At 44.4% G+C, this 19,554-nt stretch overlaps 2 protein-coding genes and 1 non-coding gene across 3 annotated transcripts in view; all 3 read left to right on the plus strand.

The window, feature by feature from the left end:
* The first annotated feature begins 5,535 nt into the window (after positions 1 to 5,535).
* The window catches only part of LOC131206894 (neuronal acetylcholine receptor subunit alpha-7-like), a 44,655-nt gene continuing 30,636 nt past the window's right edge, over positions 5,536 to 19,554 (plus strand). The window contains exon 1 of the mRNA XM_058199483.1: positions 5,536 to 5,686. Within this exon, the coding sequence (XP_058055466.1) occupies positions 5,536 to 5,686 (151 nt within the window). The remainder of the gene's footprint in view (positions 5,687 to 19,554) is intronic.
* On the plus strand, positions 6,279 to 7,293 carry LOC131206895 (uncharacterized). Its single transcript, XM_058199484.1, has one exon. The coding sequence runs from the start codon at positions 6,279 to 6,281 to the stop codon at positions 7,158 to 7,160; it is 882 nt and encodes a 293-aa protein (XP_058055467.1). The 3' UTR covers positions 7,161 to 7,293.
* Trnap-agg (transfer RNA proline (anticodon AGG)) lies at positions 8,270 to 8,341 on the plus strand. Its single transcript has one exon. It is a non-coding gene; the product is annotated as a tRNA-Pro (tRNA).

Raw genomic sequence — 19,554 nt, forward strand, 5'->3', positions numbered from 1 at the left:
TTCTTGAAATAAACTCAATTCAACATGATGATCTACTTTTTATTGCATTATGGTTCACTGTTTGACAAAACCCTTGTTTTAAGGTTCAACAAACAATTTGCTTACTGCAGGTACCAGACATGCTATTTGGTTCAAATATTATTAAATCGACTGGGCTTCAATATAACAATTTCTGCTCAGTGATGGCATTACAAAAAATATAAATATAAAATTGTTCAAATTCGTAACCATAGACATTTTCTTTAAAAGCGAAATGAAAAGAAGTTCTAGTTTAAGAGCTACATATTTTTATTTTATTTTCTTTTTCAAAGTTCGCTTAGGGAATAGATATCTTGTTGTATCGAAGACGATGAAAGAAAAATGTATTTTAAGGCTATCCGTGGTTAATCACTTTTTAAAAATCCTATCATGAAAACTGTCGATAGGTATTGAGCTATTAAGTTCCCCGAAAATGTACTCCAATTATGGTTGGCATTACACTAATTGAATCATTTTTATCCAGGAACAGGCTCTGTTGGGCCGCCGTGCAGTTGGTACCATCGGCCGCCCTTCATTCAAATTTTCATCACTCGCTTCGCCGGGCGTCAGTTGTTTGTCGGTCTAACTTTTTTACTTAATGTCTTCACGTTTTTAGTGCTGATTCTGCTTTTTTGGGTTGCATTATGCTGCTTGTCGGTTCGCTCAAAAAAGTGATGCTCTCAAGTAAAGTCCACTTGCGGCAAGCGCAAAGAAAGGACGACAAAGTTTGCCCCCGGGGGCATTCGGTTTCGCGGTGCATTTCTCACATTCCGAGTCCGTGGTTTTGAGGTAAATTATGTTGGGCGCACTCGGCAAGTTTTGCTTCGAGCAAATGCATCGAACATTTTTTCCGAGGCTCGAGGTGGTTGAAGATTTATTTAGTTTTCATCGGTTCCTGGTTTTGGGTCTAGGAAAAAGGATTAAAAAATCGATTAAAACATGTTTTCAGTTTAACGCTTCCTTTGGGTTCGGGTTTTTCTTGGTTTTTGCCTGGGGCAAAAATTTTGTTCTTCGTTCGAAGTACACGGTGCAAGTACGAAAAAGTTTTGAAAACGCACAACTTTCGCACTTTCAGATGGGGCAAAAAAATACTTTAATTGAATGATAACTTCTCACTTAGCGCAAACGAGATGCACTTTCCGCTTACGAAAGTGGCCGAATGGCACCGGAAAGAAAAAGGAGCCCCAAGTGAAATGGGATTGGTGTGGTTGGGTTAGCAATTGGTCAGAAATCGATTAAACGAGGGGTTTTTATAAGAAAATTTTTCAAACAATAATGAATCCCCATAGCTTATCGTTGTGGGTTATGTGTCAAAATAAATTACACAACTCATAACTATGAATAGAAACGAATATTAGTTACGAACCTAGAATGTTGACTAAAGGTAAAATGTGGTGAAATTTAGAATCTTGAGAATTTGTGGGTTTTAATAATTATAAGTAAGTATGACCATAATTCATAGTAATGTAATTTATAACACACATAGAAATTACTGATTTAAAACTAAAGTAACCGAAGATCAAAGTTATGATTATGATTTTATGCCGCTTGAACATTTTAATTGTTTAATTGAACGTTAGCACATGACAACTAAAATAGGGAACTATAAATGAAGGGTTTGCGGTTGGTCACTCAGGTTTGGCAAAGAAAAAGGACAGCAAATTTGACCGAAATTATATAACTTTTTATTGTAAGCTTGATAGGCGAAAAACAAGTGAGGGAACTTTCGCCGCCCAACCACTGCGACCGCGAGAAGTTCAAGATGAGAATCCGGTGAATTTGCCCATAAACTTCTTTTCAGCGGTAGTGACTCTTTGGTATGCAGTCATTCCGGCGGATGTGTTCCCTTTGATTGGACATAAATAAAACCCGAATGTAGGGCAAATCGGAAGATTTGGACGAATCCCTTCCCTGCGGACGGTTCAAACTTCCAGTTCCGTTCGTGCCATTTCACACAGGCGATTTACAGCGAGTGATCCCGACGATTGTTTCTGACGAGAGCTTTCATTGCTTGCCGGGGCACCGTTCTGCACCGTTATCTATTTTTAGCTGCAGATCGATGAGAGCAGTTGGCACTGGATTCGGTTCCTTCTTCGGTGGAGAGCTTTCATGCCCGTTCGTTCGACAGTTGTATCGGTGCTTAATGTCCTCCGACGGGGATCAGCGAATTTTCATCGAATTAGTGTGCTCGGGATTGGCCAAGATGGAGCCTAGCCTCTGGCGAATGGCCGTCCAAACCATGCCCTTTTTGACAAATTTGGTCGTAACTTCCAACCCTCCCTTCTGTAGACATCGAAGCAGTGGTTCGATGTTCGGTGGCAAAATGGTGCCATTTGCGAGCAATGACCACTCACAAATTTGTGCCACAGACTTTGGACTGTTGGCACTATCAGACAACAAAGAGATCGCGGCCATGCAGCGTTCGAAATGCCGTTGGTGTGGCAGCCGAAGGATACGTGGGTCGGTGAAGTTAAATGTTATAAATTTTCCAGCAACTCTTACACTGCCCCGCGGGTCGATGGAGTCGGGCTTTTTTTACGACCCATTCCTGACACCGTGCCCCAGCGTTGGCAGTGGTTTTTGAGAACATTCCCTTTAGACTGGTTGGTTGGCTCAAAAATGAACGAACGGAAGCATCGACAAGATGCGAAGTCTGGCGTCATGCCCTAGATTCAACAGCCGTTGCAGCGTAAACCGTAAGCTCCCAACCGACAGACAGATGTAGCGTCCCACTTTGCCTTTGTGCAGCTGAAGTCGTCTATTTGTTCGGGTTTACTGCCGTCGTGCGGATCATTGCATGGACAGCGTTCAGATTTTCATCCCCGCCAGAACTTCTCAAGGAAATTTTGGAAATTTATTCAAAATATATGCAAGTATTCAAATCCAGCGGTGACGTGAAGCTCGAAAATGTTCAAGAGAATGATTCTAAAATCCATTCTGGGAACTGACCATATTTCTTTTTCTTCCTCTGCTCCGTTTCAGATTATGAGCCACTCTAACAATGCTCGGCTCGGGTGTTGCTGAAGGTCGTAAATCAACGAGCCGGTGGCGCACACATACTCGGACACTTTCGACGCCTGCCGGAAGCTTAACCATTTACGGCAGCGGCCATCGCAAGATGATGGCTGTTCGATAGCTCGCGTCCCCGGGGCCAGGGTGGTGAAGTCGTGAAGAAGAGGAAAACCTTTCCCAGCGAAAGCACCTCGTCATTGGGCGCACTTTCCGCGGACAGAGGAAAATGAAAACTGTCATCGCGAATGCCAACGCCACCATCGCCGGAAGTGCGAGAAGTACACGGTTGCACCGGAAGCGATTGTTTGCGTCGGCCGTCGTCGCTGTCACCGTGATTAATCGAACGAAGTTGAAAAGTTGAAATCGGTTAGATTCTCCATCATCATCATCGCCGTCGTCGTCGCCGTCGCCGTCGCCGCCGCCGCCGCCGCCGTTGTCCTTGTCGTCGTCGTTCTTAGGCTAAGCGTTCTCGTCACACCCCGTTCGTTTGCGCGATTGGCCCTCTGTTGGACACCTTAATTGCAACGCCTGGCAAACCAGCAGCATGTAGCCCAATAGCGTAAACATCGGTACACAGCAGGACATCACCGCCGGCGCGACGCCAATTCGGTATGGGCGACCACAGAACATCGTAGGCTAATCCCGGTGTCCAGCACGCCTGAAAGAGAGATCCGGTCCGGTCCATCGAATACTGAGACCGGAGCGCAGCGGACGAACGAACGCGAAGAAAACGTAATCTGTAGTGTATTTAGAGATCACTTCACGCCTCGCCAGGACGTTTCTTTCGCTAACTAGGCTTCAAAAGTCCCCGCGGCACCTTCGGAAAACCCGCCAAATCGAGCCGCCACTAATGATTTGCTTTTTGCGACGAAAATACAACTCCCACCATATAGAAAGAGCCCACAGCGTGCATCGCTTGCAACGCCCAATCCCAACGAACACACTAAAAACCAAGCGCCACAGCAGCCCACCGGGAAGCGGAAGTTAGTTAGTGTAAGGACGCACGCGTGTCCGCGCCGCACGCGAGGGATTCTAGAAACAAGACAGGCAGCCCATCTTTCCAGCACACACGCCCTGTCCGATGCAACTATCCTGGCGTGTCCCTGGCTCGACCTCCTAGGTTCGTTGGCCGGTTAGCAGCAGCATGAAGCAGCACTACATCAAACCCACACTCAATCGTATTTGTAACCGCGTTCGCATAGTGTTAATGTAATACAATTTGAAGTAATAATCAAACACAAATAGTAATAATACTAATAATAGGAGTAATGCTAATGATAACATTAATATTATAACCAGGAATACTAACAATACCGATAACGCGTACTAACATGGATATCGTACTTAAAATAAACAGTTAAGTCGAGCGTCTAGCGTAAAAGTAAACGGAAACGCGGCCATCGTCTCGGGTGGGTAGTGGAGTGAGCGAGACAGACATACGAGCCTACGGTTGGGAGTGCTCCAGCGCCCGGTTGCCACACTTCGTGATCTTCGACGGAACCCCGGAAGTGGACGGACCAAAACGGCTAAACGTTTGCGATTACCGCCTACCAGCGGTGTCCTTCGGGCTGCATACATTTAGGCGATTATTGCACCACGGTTAGAGCCGCACAAAAACAGGGAAGGCAAATCTGTTGCAAACCGGAAGCACGTACTGTTGGGACAATTGTGTGCGCTGTCATCGAGAAACTGAAATGTCGAGCCAAAGCCGTGGCCGACGATCGTGAGCATCTGAGATAGCGACCGGTCGTCACTAAGGACCTGTGACGGCACAGGAAACCCGAAAACGAACGGAAAAGAACGGAACATGTTGACCCAATTCTTTCCCAACTCTGTCGACAGCCTCTTGATTGCATCAAGAATTCGGTGCTGATAGCGGGTCGAACCGGTACACTACCCCGAATGCAACGGCTACGCATCGGATCGGAAATCAGGAACCATTGTGTCCGGAAACACTCCCAAGCGACGGCTGGTAGGACACACAGTGGGCATTGTGAGGCTTTTGACTTGTCCGGCTGCGGCAAAGTAAGCCCACCAGACTACCAGACCACCAGCGACAGCAGCAGCAGCAACAGCACTAGTACAGTACGGTAAACGGCCGGAAGGAATTAAGGACCAAACCCTGCCACTGTCAGGGTGAAACGAGAATTGAATCAACAAGACTTTGCCGACGCTCACGGCGACGCGCCGTCGGCAGTAGGAAACCAAAATCTGCAAATCTGCAGCACTTCCCACAGGGGTCTTGAGTGGGGGCGGAAACGAAACGAAGTAAAAATAAGGCGGGCGGCTTTTCGGGGACCAACGACAGGGGAAACGTAAACCAGAGGAAACGCCAGGAAGTGCGTTTAAAAAAACACAACTAGACGCACCAAAAAATACGGACAGAAATAGGCCCCCGACGTAAGGACCCCGACGAAAGACGAAGGACCCCCTCCCGGACGCAGTGGGAGTGAAAGCTGGCGCCCAGTGGCTTCTCGGAAGTGATCTAGCGACCCGAGCCACCCAATGAAGAAGATACTGATCATCGTGATCAAGATGATCAAAATGATATCGAAAATCATTATGCTGAATCGGTACCACAACTTTCAGTGCTACAAACAGTTACGGATATACAAGTGGATCATCGTGCTGATGCTGCTAGCCAATTCCTCCATTCGTAAGTATAGTTTGCTGTTCTGATAAGAACTTTTTTTTGTTAATTTTTCCCTTTTACAAAACAAGCACGGAAGTGCCATTGTTTATGCGCGTTGCGCTTAAGTGTTTAATATGTATTTAAAACATTTCCTTTTTATACCTTTGATTTGATTCATCAAGAAAATGTTTAAATTAAGCGGGAATTCCCTCATTTCTGTTATCTCGAATACTCTTAGAGCATTGCGGGCTCTACACAAGCACATATCTCGCACAGTGCTCTACTAGGTGATTTAAAAACTAATGAGATGTGCTCATGGAACTTTTATTGTTGAGTTATTCGTTGACTGAGAAGTTGGGTTGAGTGTCTAGGACCGCAGAATTCATTCAACAAATTGTGGGTTAGAATACATAGTTTTGGAACCTATCTATGTAAAGACCGAGTTTTAAGGCTACACGTTTTTTGCGCGCAGGGGCGCTGTATTTCAAACTATGTAGCAAACATTTGTGTCATTATCAGTTGCTTTCATAGAGGATATGCTGCCGTTGGCGCACGAACGCTTCAGTTGCGGACAGAAAGTGAAATTGGCTAGTGATCTTTTATTCGACTGCTTAAAATGTGGTCTACGATTCTTTTAGTTGTACCGCTGTTGGGGATAGGTTATGCTGCGGAGATTCGCCTCAAGCGCCAAGGCTTTGCTCCGGCTGCAGAGTGTATCATTTCGGAAGCCGATATAGACGAGATCGTACAGCTCACGAAAATGCTTGACGGACGTAGATCCAAAAAGCGCCCTTCTAACCGAGCACCGACTGCGGAGCTCACGGATGGTTGTACCCGTAAGTTGGCAGAGTTTAAAACGTCGATCCAGGACGTGCTGGCTCGGTACGGTACGATGAAGAAAGAGTGGATAAAGGCCAGCGAATATGAGCTACTGAAAGCCAAGCAGGAGTCGGAGATCAGTGATTTACTGCGGGAAGTGGACAATCTTGAACGCGAAGCGGAGCAGAGATATCGGGCGGAGCTCGAGAAGCTGCGCAACAGTCTGCAGCGGTTACATCGCCAATTGAACGAGAATTTGCGTCAACTCGAACAGGAAAGGCTTGCTGGCCGGCGGGCACAGGAGGCACTGTGCGTTACCAACATTCAGGGCGGTAGAGCCGAGAACGCGGTGCGAATATTTCGTGCCCTTAACGGAAGCTACGACACGGTGCGTGTCACTAACGATACATACCGGGATGATAGAGACATGGTGGAACCGTTGGTCGAGTTCTTCAAGGCACTTCGTGATGACGCACAGACATTCGACACGATCGGTGGTTTGGAGGAATTGCACAAGCAACTTGAGCGCAACAACCAGCTAGATTTAGAGCGAAGCCGAACGATTTTCCATTCGTTAGTTGGGCTAGAGAACTATTACACCGCGGATGTGGATGTGGTTCGAGTGCAGAAGCTGCGTATCAAGTTAATGGACACTCTTCGTGCTCTTAGAAATCAGTGAAGTGGGAACTTCGTAGACTCGAAATAACTGAATTAGGATCAGGCTTTTATCAATTAACGATTGGTACAGATCTTATAATCGTAATAGTTCATTTTTCTCGCATAGCTCATATCTTCAAATGAAGCAAATAAACGTCTGAGCATTGTTTGAGTTTTGGCCCACTTGTCTACGTTTATCTGTTGTATATGCGTTTTTCGAATAATATAGCGGTCATGTAATGAAATTGGTATTGATTGGTTTCCAAATTCGATTTGTGTAACCCTTATTTAGAGAGGTACGATTAATTTGCAATTATCGTTGTGTGCCTTCATAAGGTTCCATAAAAGCGACAAAAAATACCAGTACGATCTCAATTTCATGTGCTTTTCGGTACTTTTTAACACGAGTTAGATATTCTTTGAGTTAAAGAACTAATAAGAACTTATTAAACGGTCAGCAGGTTTATTAAAAAAAGAAAATTAATTTCAGTATGAAAAGTGCCATCTATCGGGAAAAAAGTAAACTAAGTGCTATGAAAACACAGAACACACAAAAACACAACGATTACCTAAATTAACAATTACAGCCATGGCCGGTTTTCGATGGAAAACTAGTAAACCCTCTAGTAAATTGGACCAATGGCCTTCAAACTGCCCTCCGAATGTATTCAAAATGCTTTCAAATTCAAGAGTCGCTTCACACATCATATTGTTAGCCCCGGTGCTATTTTTAGCCCACGTGCTATTTTAAGCGCTGGCCTGGGTTCGAATCCCGGGACCGGCAGAAAACTTTTTTTTTAAATACAAATTTGTTTACTTCAACTAAAATGCAGGAATATGCCTTTTTGTCTCCGACTCTTTGATTTTTCTTAAATTGCTATGCCAATAATTGTTTTTGGCAAAATGTAAAAAAAATGTATTTCACATCGCCATTCTCACTCTATCGTGGGTTTCATTTGATCAGTGGCAGACCCGGGAAACAAAGTGAGCTGGGTCTGCGGTCTGCTTAGCGTTTTAGTAAGTAACATTTTTAGTGAGTGAGTTTTAGTTTGTTAAAAAATTCATTAATTCCTTGTTCGTGCTATGTAGCACTGTTCCCTATCATCACTTTTTGTCGGCTCCATCCGTATGGGCTCGTTGGTCTAGGGGTATGATTTTCGCTTAGGGTGCGAGAGGTCCCGGGTTCAAATCCCGGACGAGCCCGCGCTTGTAATGAGCAAAACTTTTTTTGACCGGCGTCACTTTTACGATATTCGTAATTATTACCATTATTACAACTATTATGGCAATAAATACGGCCCGGTCCGTTCCTCTAAGATTAAAAAAAAAAAAAAAAACTATTATGGCAATTACTTCCAGATTTGTAACAAAATTGTCTACACTTTGACATTGATTCAAGTTCTCTGTAAATGTCTTGACTGCTGGTCAGCTAACCTGAAGCAATTTTCGCTTTCCCGCCGTACATTGGCCGATTGAGAGGGCTCTACGGAGTCGTAGCTGAACTCCCGAAAACGGGCGACCACATTAAACGAATTCGTCATTTATTCATGCACGTTGTATCAGTGTAATAATGCTCATGTGGTAGTCATCCGGTCGCGCTAGCTACACAAGTCCGGCTGGCCTCAGGATAAGCAAAAGCAACTCCGTTCCCTCCATGCCGGGCTTTTAAGACTTTCACTGAATATGAGTGGCTTAAATAATTAATGCCCTGTCGGGATTGTTTGCATACATGTTGCCCGTTCGTGAAGTGCTTGTTGGTAACGATGGTGCGAGCCATGTTCGTTCCCAAATTTTGCCAACCATGTGGTCGTGCAGCCTGAGAGGAGTGCATACAAATCCTTTGGACACATCCTGAAACCCTCACTTCAACAAGAGGGAAGCATCGCAGAAACATAGCACCCCAATCTATTAACTCAGATGACATGGAGTAGCTACACCTTAGTGGTGGGGTGCCGGATAGTCTCGAGACGATGTGCTCCAATCTGCTAAAAATACGCCGCTGCACGACGGAGCGCGATCATCCAGATTGTGTGGAACATGGCCAAGGCCCGGCGACGTAACTAAAGTTCAAATGGGCACCGAACGTGTTGTTGCTCATGTTGTGATTGCGTGTCACGTTCGGAACGCTGTCCACATGCGCCAACATATGTGCCGTTTATGGCAGACGAAACGGGGTCCACTGCTCGGACATGCTGCAGGCTGGAGTCCGATTTCAGAAGCCTAAGAACGGAAGCTCGGAATTGGAGCAACAAGCCAACGCGCGCTGATGGCCCCTTCCTGTTGCACTTACGGCGCTGTTCAGAACGCTGATGCCGGAGGTTACGAGTGGTTCTCCTTTGAAGGGTCATCGATGGCGATGGGATAGGATGTGATACGAACGAACGAACGAACGAAAAAAACAACCCAAACGAGAACACTTCATAAAGGTCTTCTCGGTCGGGTCGGTGGGACAGATTTATGAGGATCTGGTCGATAGCTCTCCATCCGCTGTGCTAGCCACTGTCTCCCCGTTTCTCTCAGTATCGTTCGAATTGAGGACGCCAATTGACAGGAAACTCAAGAGTCAATGAGTTATTTTAAATGGTTACGGAATGCTTGGCTTGGCACGTAGAGACCGTCGGTGACTTGAAGCCGTGACTGTGAGTCGATTCAAGGAACGCATCGCCTTTTTGTTTCCGTCTTCCAGTTCCAGCTGCAGTAAGGGCTAGTGCGGATCATCTCTCTAAGCATACCCGCTGCTGCTGCTGACGAGACACACTTGAGGAATGAAGGGCCATCTTAGAGGAAATGATATGCTTCGGTTGAAGCGATACTTCTGCGGCCCTTGCCAGCCATGTCATCTGGCACGGAAGCTGTAGTGGATGAGTCTTTTTTTTAATAAATTTTGATATGACGCATAGCTGCTTGGCAGAGCTTTTGGTTCAATGGGCCAAGTGAAGCTGTTATGGACACACTGCTCACCTATGCTCCTGTAAACTGTAGGTTGTTTACCATTCGCATTCAACAACCGAGTTTAGAGTGGATCGCTCAGACAGAGAAAGGCTTTTTCGGTGTACTTGTTTGGCAATGTGCCAAGTCCGAGAGTATTTTAGGTGTGGTTTATTGGTCCATGCTGGGTGTGATTCTTGCCGAAAGCAGCAAAGTCAGTTCACTTTGTCTGCAAAAATAGCTACTTACGAATTCATCATTGTGTGGCAATATATGGTTACGTTGCCTTCATCTTCCCCCATTGGTGCTCCAATTAGGCTTCTGCCTATGGTGGAGTTGACCGGCATCTCCACATCCGTAGACTGCAAAGGTAAAATTGTGCAACATTGTGCCCGTACGGGCTAGTTCTCTTCCGCTGGGATAGAGACTGGAAAAACTGGTAGAAAATCCGAGTTTCACTATCCCGCTTGTGTTGCGGACAATGTGACCGAACTATCAGGCTGTTTGCCAGCAGCGATTTGGTGTCGTTTAACAGGCGCTTTCATGCTTCGAAGGCGCATTCTTTGAGCCGTCAAGTGTACCTGCCACGACAACAGTTTAGTGTACCGGCAACGCAACGGTCCTAGGCTACGTCTTCATGCGGGCACACCTAGACGCATGAAAGCTGTTTGCCAGCAACTTGCCAGTTCAGGGGTAATTTCGTTGAGTTGGGCATCGACGGGGGACTTTTAATATTTAAGCATTAGCCTCCGTCGTCTACAGTCCGGTAGGGTTCCTGTTTCTTGCCAGTCCCCTAGAGGAATTCTGTGAACCGAAATTGAAAGCAATTATCTGCCGGATGAGAATCGCGCAACTTCTGACAAGGATACGACCCTGATGAGACGTTTGGTGGAGGTCCCAAAATGACCACCAATACGCTGGTGTACTTGTATAACAATGATGTTTCGCAAGATTGTCTAAAAAAATATGCTTATGAGAAACACGCTTTCTCTATGCCAGGATCGATTTCGAGGAAGCTAAGGAGCATCTTAATTAGTCGAAATGATCGTCAAAGGTCCGGAGCCGCTTAATTTGCTGCTGGAACAACCCCTTTTGCCTAAGGAGGATGACTATCCGTCCGTTGTAGTGCTGTGAACAGCGAAGTTGTTGAAAAGTAGGCCATAAAGCTAGAAGAGCTTGCGATGGCCAGCGGCATGAAGGCCTCTGTGTCTCTATTTTTCATGCCCCGAGGGAGACATTTATGTAGATGTAGACTAGAAAAAGCTAGCTTTAGCCGAAAACGGCACAACAGGCTCACACCTTAATGTGGAGAACTTTCTAATAAACAGGTTTAATTTCATCAAATGTTACATCGTTTAAAGAAAACGTAGACGCTTTTAGAGTTGTAATAATTTCAACTTTTCCAAAGTATGATTGACGAACGAAAAAATCCATCTTCAGTTGCTATATATACTTTTTTATCGCATCATTATCGTCTTATAAAATGGTTAGCCCATTCTAACTAGTGCTTACGGAGACTGTATAACAGTTTTCGTTATACAGTAAATCATACAAGTCTCATAAACAAGTTTTTTACGCTTAAGCACCTTTTGAGTCTGGTACTATTAATCTGGTCTGTTCAAAGTGGATTTTGATACTGATTGTTTTATGAATGCATCGAAAAACTTACCTTTCTTTGTAATGAATTTCCAATTGCCAAAGAATGTTGAATAGTAATAAACGATTAATGGCATGTGAGAGGTCTTTAACTTTTTATAGTTGAACATTTAGAATTTGAATAGTTAAATTTCAATATAGTTGAAAGAGCTGCTAATAAGGAAGCTTTTTTTTCAGTTAAACTGTATTTTTATAGATTAAGAATAATAGATTGGTTTATATTCTGTTTGAATCATACTAAAATACAGCATCATACCCATTAACAAAAACTTAACCACACAGAACCTAGATTGTGAGTTAACAATAGGACAGAATTTTTATTTTAAGACAATTAATGCTTTTCGATATTGATAAAATAAGATATTCTGAAACTCCATTATTGACTCCCAAAAATGTATGCTTTAGTGATATAACTAACTGGTAAGCTAACATTTGCATGAACTTTCTCGTTGAATGAGAAACATAGCGCATTTTCGTGTCTGTCGATTAATTTATCTCAATAGTACTGAAATGGTGCAGATAACATGTCTATTGATTGAAGAATGCGAAGATTGTAGTAGATGGATGGATCAGAGCTCAGCTTGTGACAAAGCCACTTCTGACGCGTTAGGATGTAGGCTATCTGCAAAAAGTTTAACACGCCATTTCAGATTAAAAAAAACCCAAAATACAGAACAGTTTTCCAAGGAAGTGGCCTCTCTAACACGATTAGCTGTCTCGTGCCCCGTAGAACATGAAGTGCGTCGCCAAGTTTCGCACCGGCCGAGGGCCTAACCCTTGAGCAGCACACAATTGACCGAGAAGCAAGCTCGGCTCTTGGCGGAGCACGGTGCTGACTGAGCACCATTGAAGTCGCGTAGCCAGGCCAGCCACTTGGCCCAGAGTGGCGGTAAGTGTGGTACTCATTAAAATAATTAAAACATAAACAAACATTGTGTTTCTGCGCCAGAGTGGACCTCCAGATGGTTGGCCAACTCTTTTTTTCGGCCCGGGCAATTAATAGTGAACCGGAAACCGGCGGACAAAGGCCGCGCAAGGAGCGAGCCCTGAAAAGGGACCACAGATTTACGGTTGATGAGAGTGTTAGTACAAGGGGAGAGGCGCAAAACCTCGGCTCTTGGGGCTCTTGGAAAGCACGGCCATTGGCTGGCTGGCTCCCTGCCGTTTGGTATGGCCTCGGGGTAAAGGTGCATCAGAGTTGTTGCATCCCTGGCTGGTGTTTAAAAATTAAAGCTCAGTTTAGGGTAATGAAGTCGAGCTTCGTTGCCAAGTCGTCCAAGTCGGGTTTGCCGGTTCCGGCTGCTTGAACATTTTCTATATATTTCTTGTGGAACCATTTGTCAATCGTTTAGTTGAGACGTCACTAAGCGGTGGTTTCTCTTATCACTCTAATAATTAGTAAACGATTTGCTAGCAATTGTGTTAGGCTGTTGGCAACAACACCCAAAGCGAAACCTCTGCTCTGTTTTCCTCACAAAAAAGCAGTTTCTCCAACGCCGTAAAGAGTGTGCAGTTTGAAGGCAAAAAATGGACCGAGAGTCCTTGAAAAACAAACGCATCTGTCGTAACTTGCACTTTTGTAGTGGAAAGCATTTTTTGCTCCATTCGATTCGCCTAGAGAACCGAGGCGCCAGGAGCCGGAGTCTAGATCCGGGGACTCAGCACGTATCCTGACGCTGGAAATGCAGAAATCGCGTGCGCTGAGACCTGTGTTAACTAATGAAAGCTTTAACGGTTTCTGGCAAAAGTGGGACAGTTGGACAAACGGATACGGACCCGCGCTGCCGGCTGGAGCCTTACGATGCACAGGGCGATAGCGAAAACGTAACAACAAAGAAGCAAATGGAAAAAAGAAAACGGTACGAACCATAAAACTGTGCAGTGGGGTTTTCTCTGTGATACCACAGTGATATGATTGTTTCTCTAGCTCGCTTTTTTTGATATCCTGGGGACCTTCTGTTCGTCCACTTTCCAGAGGATACGGGAGCGTTCCATGGGGATCTCGTTCCAAATGAGCTCGACAATGCACAGGACGGTTGCGTCAGTATGGTGAAGTGCGAGAGATGATGGGTGGGTGAAGCAAGGGACGCGAAGGATAGGCCGACACCGGAACCCCGGTGCTCTGCAGCGCGCGTGTGCTAGTGGAAGTAAAATCAAGGATTTTGCCTTTCGGTCGCTACCGAAAGAGCCTGCTGGCGACGAAGTTCACATTTTTAACCAACCTTCATCTGAGGGCCGCCAGCACTGTCGCCAGGCGCTTTATCAAGCGAAACATCCATTTAAACGCTATTGTGAGAATGGTTGAGATGTGCAGGGAACTACAGTTTCGTTGATGGTACTGAGCAGGTTTGCCCAAAGCCCACGCTGCGTTATGTGCCACGTTTTCAGTTTATGATGGATCTGTTTAGTTCTGTAAGGGAAAGTCGCTCAAATCAAATCGAACAAACGGGCGTGATGCTAATCTAAACACACTCCGCATATCCGCACACTTAAAGAGGATCCCGTAATCGTTTATCCTGTTCGCCCATCAAAAGAACCAAACAGTAACACTTAAGCCAAACAAGCGTATTAAACTGCACTAGTTAACTGGGCCATAAGGAACGGTTTCAGGAGGTGCCCCGGGGGATTATAAACGGTAGCTCCCGAAGGACAGCCCTCTGAAGTCCGAGTTCCCATACTGGCCAGTCGGGTGGGAATTAATTGAATTATATGCTCTATTTATCCATCAGATGCGTAGCGTAATTGATACACACCACTGCTGGCCTGTTTGTTGCAATTTGTCGTAACGGAACTGGAACGCGTCGGGAAAATGGTCCTTCGTTTAAAAAGGTACCAGCACATGTGTGACTTGAGCTTGAGCGTGCTATTCGTGCTGAGATGGTGTAAAACTGTTAATCGATTTATTAGATGTGACTCCGAAAGCGATTTTGGATGTTTTTTGATTATAGACGAGTGAACAAAGTATAGTTATGCTACAGGGATATTATCAATTAAATTAACCAGTTAATGTTGTGGTTTTCTTGAGACTTCTCCAACATTCAAATCGTAGTAATGGTTCCAAGTGAAATGTTCTACAATCACGTTTACGTTTCCTCCAAATGAGGTATAATATTTTCTTGTATCATCCCAATGGAGAAGCTTGACTTTATTTATTAATCGGGCTGAAGCTTGACGTTACCCATTAAAAATTCATTGTTAAGCTACAACGTTAATCATTAATGTTAATTTTCATTTACTTTTACTTTATGTTAATAAATTGAGGGAGCGATATATCAACAGATTAGTCGTATCAGATCCTCAGTATTGTAAATTTTCTAAAAGAGAGTGTTTGCGCAAGATATAAACGATTGCTTTTGTTATGAATAAATTAGTGACTCAGGGTCAATTTGCGTAAAAAACATAAATTGTGTATTTTACACTTATTCGTTACTCACAAATAATGCTACTATCTAACGCTATAAAAAAAAAGGCATTTTTCCAAGGACTTCAACTAAAAATCTTTTACTTAATCAATTTTACGCTTTACGTTGAACATTTCAGTTCATGTTTCGGCATCTTTTTCAGGAACTGTGCTTGACGCAACCTCACCGGTTTGAGGGATGCTTGTAATCGAGAACGGTTGTTTATGGATGTGGAAAATTGGTTCGATGCTCTCGTGGCACTTTATTTGTCTAAATCAAACGAATGTGCCGAGGTTTCGCTTACTTACTTCCGCATTAGTTTCTTGGTTGAGAAATTCAAGATTTTCGTCCGCTCCCAGGACGATTCCGTGCGCCATCTGAGCCGTGAAACTTCTATACGGTTGTGTACGCTAATGAAATGAAAAATGAAGAAAGCGGTCAGAGCAGCAGCAACCCTTCCGAATGTATGAAACACTCGCGGCGCAGGAAACATATCTCTCGTAATGGATCATCCAAGCGTAAGAACGGCAGGCTCCAGCTAAACGGGACCTCCAGCGGGGCAAGTTTCGTGTCGCCACGCTCACCCAACCGGCTCGGGTTACCATTTCTGTGGTTTCGCTTAAGAGAATGGCGTTCATCGATCGGAAGTTGCCCAACATCCGGAGCTTGCCCGAGAAACACCCCTTTTTGTTGCTGTACGTGCGTGTATGTGTGTGTTGGATCTGCAACTTCTGTATTGAAATTAATGGTGTTCATCAATCATTGACAGCAAAATCTACGAGCCACCTCTGGCACCTCGCACAGATAGCAGGGAACGTTCTTGGGTAGGTCATCGTGACGCTGGAGTTTTGTGAGATTTCATGTAGGGAAAATGCACGAACACAAAGTTCCTGCTCCGGTCTGTACATGGCCTGGGTTCACCAGTTTGCATAAGTCGGTCGAATTTAGGTGGCACTTGCTGAAAGAGTTGCTCGAAAGCAGCAGTCGTCCTCAGCGACAGGACCGTACCTCATTTTTCTTGTTTATGATTTAATTTTGCTCGTTCGTTTCGTTGTGGCCTTACGTGACACCCAACGAATCGCCATCGATGATACGAACAGGGAGCTACGAGTTTGTCTCGTCGCTGCTTAAGAAGACCTACTCGACACCCGTTGGCTGACGTTCACTGGGAAGCTGAAGCTTGTTTTTTAGCCAATAGAGCCTTGTTTCAGCTTCTATACCGTGCATTCAACAACCCATCAGATACTTCTGAGCCTAGCCTAGAGGTTGTTTTGGTTTGCTTTTGTTTAACGAAAAAATCCATTTCCTAGGTTACGGTTCAAGGGATAAAGCAGCAGCTTGGATTAATCAGCAGACATTAATTCCGGAACGACGCTTTTTCAGAAATGCTTTGCCCTGGCTTTCCTGTCCACGACGAAACGCGTTGCCAGTTGAGGTAACTGAATTGACGTACATTTGCTTTTTGACTTGGTTTCGTGGAGCGGATTATGGAATGAGTAACGTTTTGGGTCGAAATTTTTGGTCGTTACACGGTAGCAGCAAGTATCAGACGTTAAAATCCGACAATCTGGTTCCACTCCTGGAACGAGAACACGGAGCATACGATGTTGTGGGCAAATTAGTTTTAACGAAAATGTTACTTTTGAGTTCTTCCGAGCGACGGGAATTTTGGAATTGAGTCAAACGCGAGGGCACGTACCTCGCGTAAGATTCGCCATTTTGTGCATTGCAGTAAAAAATTAACAGTTCAATTGTTAAATGTAGAAGAAAACTCCTACAAAATCATCTTCGACCGTATTTTGCTTTCAATTGCACTGTGTATGAAATCTAGGAACTCAAAACAATGGCAAAGTAGAGATAAAATAAGGAATAATTGATGATAAGCACATTGGCGATAGTTAAAAAATCTTTGTATTTAACTTTTAGCTTATTCAATTTTATCAAAAAGTTTTATTAAGTTTAATTCTATCAAAAAGTTTTTGAGACTTCCTGGAAGCACTATTTAAAATTCTACCGATGGAAAAGGAATTTCATTGTTTTTAACTGCAACAATAAATTCCACCGTTTTATGCTGTTATGAAATATCACTTTTCAGATGAAAATAAAATCGTCAGATAAAATTGACCGATTTTGACAACTAACAAATCGGTAAACATTCAATAGAGCTTATCAATGAATCAATAGACTTGAGTGTATCTAAGAAGTTGTTAAAGTCTTCGACTCACCTCTTTAGGCGCAACTCGTGTGCATAAGTTGCAAAAGGCGGAGAGATGGTCGGTTGGTCTGTATTGCTCCAGAGACTGTAATCCTAGTTTATACAGGAATGGAGTGCAAGCCGATAGGACAGGAAGCTAGTCGCAGGAAGTAGAAGCAGGCAAGGTCCTCTCGAACAAGGGGTGCTCTTTACTTGGGGTCGGAGCGTTGAGCCGTGATTCCGGACCTGGCCGAGACGAGTTGTATTTAATAATGCAGGTGGCTCCGACGCCACAACTGACAGGAGCCGACCACCTTTTCCATTATCCCTGATGGGGCCATGTTTACGGTCGGTCGGTGTTGGTGCAACCGGGGAGGAAATAAAAAGTAAGACAAGGAAAGATATTCCGAAAAGTGATGAGTATTCCCTTAATACAGAAGCTGGTCTCAAGCTATATGTTGGGTTCGGGGACCTCCGCTACTAGACCACCATCCATGCTTCTTGTTCGTCCTTTTTGATCGAGGAAGCTTTTAGCTGGTGTGACGATGAATGCGGATGTTGTAAAACCAGCCCTGCTGGTCCTGGTCCAGGAAGTGCGCTTACAGAGCAAACGTTTGCGAAGGGCTTAGTAATGTAACTTTTTAAGTAAGGTTGTTGAGAGTCTCAAAAAACATTAGTCACCCTCAAACGCTGTCAAACATTTTGTGGGTTAGATTTTCTGTGTGAAGGTGAAGCGAAGAATAAGAAAGTAAGCTTATTCCATTCGATTGCACTAGGAGCGATCGAGAAACTATTAAACAAATCATCTAAAAAACATCCACAAATTTCGCCTTCGTAGCCGTACATCTGCCGATTGAACAAACATTGAATAAAAAGCACGAGATGCTTTGTACTTTACGCAATATTAGTAAATTTTGTAAATCAATGTCCGTCATGCATTAAGCAGAACATACATTTGGGTGAGGTATAGAAAAAAACAATCTCAGTCTCTATTAAAAAAAATAATGTTTAAATTAAATCATGATAAATATTATTAAATCACAAGGCAATTTTTAGTGAACTTATCATATTTTCATACTTGCACTATTGTTTTTATGGGGCTATTACTTGACTTTAAATTTATTCAATCGTACATTGCTCCAGAACAGCGGTAGAACAGATTCTTCTAGATAACCAAAACTCTGCCAAAAACCAAATATGATGGGTCCAATGCTCATGTGATAATTTCAACATAATCGAGGCACATAGAAAATTTAAACAACTACACTATTTAGTAGTGACTGTATCTTTTTATTGTCCAATATTATTTGTCAATCATATTTTGTTTAAATGTTTTGGCCACGATAAGTGACAAAATGAGAGCACCTCTTAGCTACCTATTTCCTCCTTATTAAATCACTCCCTTCTCACAGGAGGTATCTTTGGAGATGTAAAAAAGCCTCTAGTAGGGTAAAACCAGAGAAAAAATACTGAAACTATACAGCCTCATAGCTGTAGCGGCTGCTGTAGCTTTTTCGCTGATCGATTTAGCTCCAGGAAGCAGTGACACAAAATTAAGAACTTCCGCCCATGGCCCATGGCGGAACCCGGGGAACCAGGCGGCCCAAAGCTAGGTTCCTGGGTCCCGGACGCCGGGAAACGAGTCGCGGCATGTGATGGTAGCCGAAGGGCACCGTTGGAATCCGCCCGTCTAGGTAGGTCCTCGGTAGCTGGCGCGTAATCAGCACGGCGTAGAGACGTGTCGCGCCGGTATTGCTCCACCACTGCGGGTAACCAGCGCAAGCGAGTCCTGGAGTTCGGTGGGTTCGAATGGTCGGGCATAAAAACCGGGTTGAAAAGAAACTTCACGAATGGGCTTGGGCAATGCTGGGTGTGCTGTTACTGGGGCGAAGGCAAGCTTTTTCGCCATCTCTCCTTCTCTCAGCAGACTCGCCAGGATCTGGGGCATCACGATCATCGCTCAGTAAGGTCCCGAAACGCCAGCGAGAGAGAAAGAGAGAGAGAGAGCAAGCGAAGAAAAAGGAGAAAACACACACACATACACACATACGTTTAGAGTAAATAAAGTATGATAGAAAAATAACAGTGGGGTCTTTCGATTTTCCCAGCGCGGCACAGCCCGACCGCTCGTGCCACGTCCCCTTTGGGCTACCTGCGAAGCAGGATCCTGCAGGATTATGCTTAACATTTTCGTACCTCATTTAGTCCAATCTCGACGAAGCAAAAAAAAAACGTAA

This window comes from Anopheles bellator, chromosome 2, assembly GCF_943735745.2.
Source record: "Anopheles bellator chromosome 2, idAnoBellAS_SP24_06.2, whole genome shotgun sequence".
NCBI classification, from domain to species: domain Eukaryota; kingdom Metazoa; phylum Arthropoda; class Insecta; order Diptera; family Culicidae; genus Anopheles; species Anopheles bellator.